The sequence below is a fragment of the Cajanus cajan genome, chromosome 5 (assembly GCF_000230855.2).
Source record: "Cajanus cajan strain Asha chromosome 5, NIPB_CcT2T_4, whole genome shotgun sequence".
NCBI classification, from domain to species: domain Eukaryota; kingdom Viridiplantae; phylum Streptophyta; class Magnoliopsida; order Fabales; family Fabaceae; genus Cajanus; species Cajanus cajan.
Genome location: NC_138521.1, coordinates 37,660,972 through 37,665,110, shown reverse-complemented (window position 1 = coordinate 37,665,110; position 4,139 = coordinate 37,660,972). Strand labels below are relative to the sequence as shown.

General features: G+C 48.2%; 1 protein-coding gene across 1 annotated transcript; it reads left to right on the top strand.

Moving 5' to 3' along the window:
• The first annotated feature begins 1,423 nt into the window (after nt 1–1,423).
• LOC145957983 (uncharacterized) lies at nt 1,424–2,881 on the top strand. Its single transcript, XM_083074428.1, has 3 exons — nt 1,424–1,587; nt 1,698–2,037; nt 2,282–2,881. Exons 1-3 carry the CDS (start codon nt 1,424–1,426, stop codon nt 2,879–2,881), a joined length of 1,104 nt encoding a protein of 367 aa, XP_082930554.1.
• Nucleotides 2,882–4,139: the final 1,258 nt, after the last annotated feature.

The following is a 4,139-nucleotide window of genomic DNA, read 5'->3' as shown; positions in this document are numbered from 1 at the left end:
GTTTCGTAGGGGAGACGCCAGCAGCTCGGCCCAAAAGAGACACCTGAGCAATATCAACAGCGTCCACTCCACCATCTCGGCCTCGCACCAAAGCTCACCGCTGATCACCTTCACCGACGACGACTATGCTGGCATCAGCCCCAATCAGGATGACCCCATGGTCATTGCCGTGGAGGTAGCTAATTGGGAGGTCCACAAGACGCAGATTGACCAAGGGAGCTCGGTTGACGTCCTATATTGGCCGACATTCCTTAGGTTAGATATACCTCACACTCTCATCCAACCTCACACAGAGCCCCTAGTCAGTTTTGCAGGAGAGCGAGTACACACTCGGGGATACGTGGACCTGCTGACAATTTTCGAGACCTCACTGGACACAAGGCAGATAATGGTCCGATACCTCCTCGTGGAAGCCAACACCTCCTACAATATAATCATTGGGAGGCCGACCTTGAACCAACTCGCCATGAAATTCCCAGGGAGTGATGGGAAGATTATTTTTGTCAAGGAAAACCAGAAGACAGCTCGGCAGTGCTACACCGAGAGTCTGAAAATCTCCTCATCCAGCGAGCGATGCAAGAGAAATCCTCCTACAATGGCTCACATCAACCACGTGGAGATCACTGACCTCGACCTGAGGTCCGATTCCCATGATGATCGACCAAGTCCCATCGATGAGCTCGATGACCTCCAGATCGGAAAAATCCTGGGGCAATGCACGAAGATTAGTAGGCAGTTGATCCCGGAGTTACGGCAACAGCTTGAAGCCAAAATTTCCAAGAATGCCGACCTCTTTGCGTGGTCTAGTGCCGACATGCCAGGTATAGATGCTAACCTCATCTGTCACAGGTTAGCAATTCACAAGGAGGCGAAACTTGTGGCTCAGAGGAAGCGGAAGGTCAGGGGTGAAAGGCGGGAAGCCATCATCACCAAGAAACAAAAATTGTTGAACGCTGGCTTCATCCGTGAGGTCAAGTACACCACATGGCTGGAAAACGTGGTACTCGTAAAAAAGAGCTCGAGAAAGTGGCAGATGTGCTTCGACTACACCGACTTGAACAGAGCATGCCCCAAGGACTCGTACCCCTTGCCGAGCATTGACAGGCTGGTCGACGGAGCATCTAGGCATGCCCTCCTCAGCTTCCTTGACGCCTACTCTAGGTACAACCAGATAATGATGTACCCACCTGACGAGGTGCATACATCCTTCATCACCGACCACGCCAATTACTACTGTCGAGTGATGCCCTTCGGTCTCAAGAACGCAGGGGCCACTTACCAGCGACTGATGGACAACGTTTTCCACCAACAGACCAGGCGGAACATGGAAATATATGTTGACGACATGGTGGTCAAAACCACCTCGGCCGCAAACCATGCTGCCGACCTTACCGAGGTGTTCGGCTAGATCAGGAGACACAACATGTGTCTCAATCCAGAGAAGTGCGTCTTCGGCGTCCAGGGAGGTAAGTTCCTTGGTTTCATGATCACTAGCAGGGGGATCGAGGCCAACCCGGAAAAGTACAAAGCCATCATTCAAATGCAGAATCCCCAGACGGTGAAAGAAGTCCAACGCCTGGCAGGAAGGTTGGTCTCACTGTCCTGTTTCATCCCCAGACTCGCGGAGAAGGCAGGACCAATTTTCACCCTGCTACAAAAACCAAAAAACTTTGAGTGGACAGAACAGTGTGAGGAAGCTTTCTGAAGCTTCAAAACCTTTCTCACGAGCCCGCCAATCCTGCAGAGGTCAGATCACAAAACCGACCTCCTCCTCTACTTGGTCGTAGCAGAAAACGCCATCAGTGCAGTTATAGTACAAGAACACCAGAAAGTGCAGACGCCGATCTACTTCATCAGTCGAGTCCTCCAAGACGCGAAGAAGCAGTACCAAATGATCGAGAAGCTGGCACTAGCACTTGTCATTGCAGCTCGGCGCCTCCGACCCTACTTCCAAAGTCACTAGGTGGTAGTCAAAATCGACTACCCCATCAAGCAAATTCTGAGAAAGCCCGAGCTTGCCGGACAGGTGATTGCCTGGTCAGTAGAATTGTCCGAGTTTTTAATCCAGTACGAAATTCACGGCGCCCTGAAAGCTCAATGCCTGGCCGACTTTGTAGCCGAGCTCACACCTACCTCAGTCCAAGAACCACAGGTATGGACTTTACACGTTGATGGGTCCTCCAACTCTAAAGGTGGTGGTGCAGGTATCATCTTGGAAGGACCAAACCAAGTCACTTTGGAGCAATCCCTCAAGTTCAGCTTCAAGGTAACCAACAACCAGGCAGAGTATGAGGCACTTCTCGCAGGGCTAAGGTTGGCTCATGACCTAGGAGCTCAGAGAGTGAGTTGCAACAATGACTCGAAACTCATGGTAGAGCAACTCAACAAAACATACCAGGCCAAGGACGTTCTCCTCCAGCGGTATTTCCATATGGCATCACAACAGATCTTGTCCTTCGATGAGTTCACTATACAGCATGTACCGCGAGAACAAAACACCAGAGCTGACCTCCTATCAAAGCTCGCCAGCACCAAACACCCTGGACAACATCAGACCATCATCCAGGAGACCTTGCACTCACCCAGCCTGGACGACAAGGTCGTCAACACTAGCGATAGTGAAGACCAGGGATGGATGACAGGCATTTGGAGCTACTTGAAGGTAGGAGTTTTGCCCAAGGACGGGGACGAAGCTTGGAAGATGAGGTTGAGGTCGGCCAAGTTCGTGGTGATTTGCGATGAACTATTCAAGCGTGGCATCTCCACCCCACTGCTCAAGTGCTTAACTGTACCTCAGGCAGCCTATGTCATCGAGGAGATCCACTGGGGCATATTTGGCATGCATTCCGGGGCATGCTCAATGGTGACCAGAGTACTCTAAGCAGGATACTACTGGCCCACTTTAAAATTAGATTGTCAGGACTATGTACAAAGATGCAAAGAATGCCAGCAGTTTGGTAACTCACATCGGCAGCAGTAGACACCCAATTTCGTCCGGGAGCATACAAACAAGAGAATGGACCTCTGTTACGAAGGGAAAGAGCTCCCAAAGCAAGCAAACATCAAGATAGGACATCAGAAGGCCCAAAGGACCAAATTAATTATTTTTAAAGGCCCAGAACGGGCCGTTCCAAAAACGGAACGGGCCGTTCCCAAGTCCAGAACGGGCCATTATCGAATTGGAACAAAAAGCCTATAATTTGTAGGCTAGAACGGGCCGTTCCAATCTTCTAAAAAGGGCTTTTAACCTTAACTGGAACGGGCCGTTCCAAGTTATAAAAATGCCTAAAAACTCTTTATTGGAACGAGCCGTTCTGGTATATGAAAAGGGGCCCAAAATTTGTACCCAGAATGGGCCGTTCTCATTTCAGAACGGGTCGTTCTGGTTCCCCGGAACGAGCCGTTCTGATTTCAGAACGGGTCGTTCTGGTTCCCCGGAACGAGCCGTTCTGATTTCAGAACGGGCCGTTCTGGGGTACAAAAATAAGGCTCAACGGCCAGATCCAGAACGGGCCATTCCGATTTTGGAACGGGCCATTCTGGACCCTTTCTGAAGTCTATAAATAGACTGTTGGGGCTCATTTCTCAGGACTCCAAAATTTCGTCCAAACTTCCTAGAGCACGAAATTTCTCTCTTTTTCTCTCTCCCCCTCTCTTTTGTATTTCTTGAGATTTTGTGAGGCATTTGTGTAGTGTGAAAGGTTGCCATAAAGCACCTACAATTTCCATATTGGAAGATCTAACAAAGCTTCTACGAGGTATTTTAATCAATCTTCTTCTCTCTCTTTTATTTCTTATATTTGATAAATATTCTTTATAATAAAGAGCAATCATGTAGATATTCTACAGTCAATTGTTTAATTTAAATTTTAAATCATGTAAATAATCATCAATAAAAGGGGATCTAATATTTAAAGAAATTATTTCTTATCGCATTAACTTCCTCATAGGGTACCGATTTAGGGCGTTGTAGGGGTGCTTAAGACCTTCCTTACACGTAACCGACCCCCGAACCCAATTCTGGTTATCAAGGCCATTATTGGATCTTTTAAAAATCTTTTCTTTTTCCAATGTTTTGAGTAAAAGATTGGTGGCGACTCCATAGAACCTATTTTCAAAACCATGGATTGATGATTAGT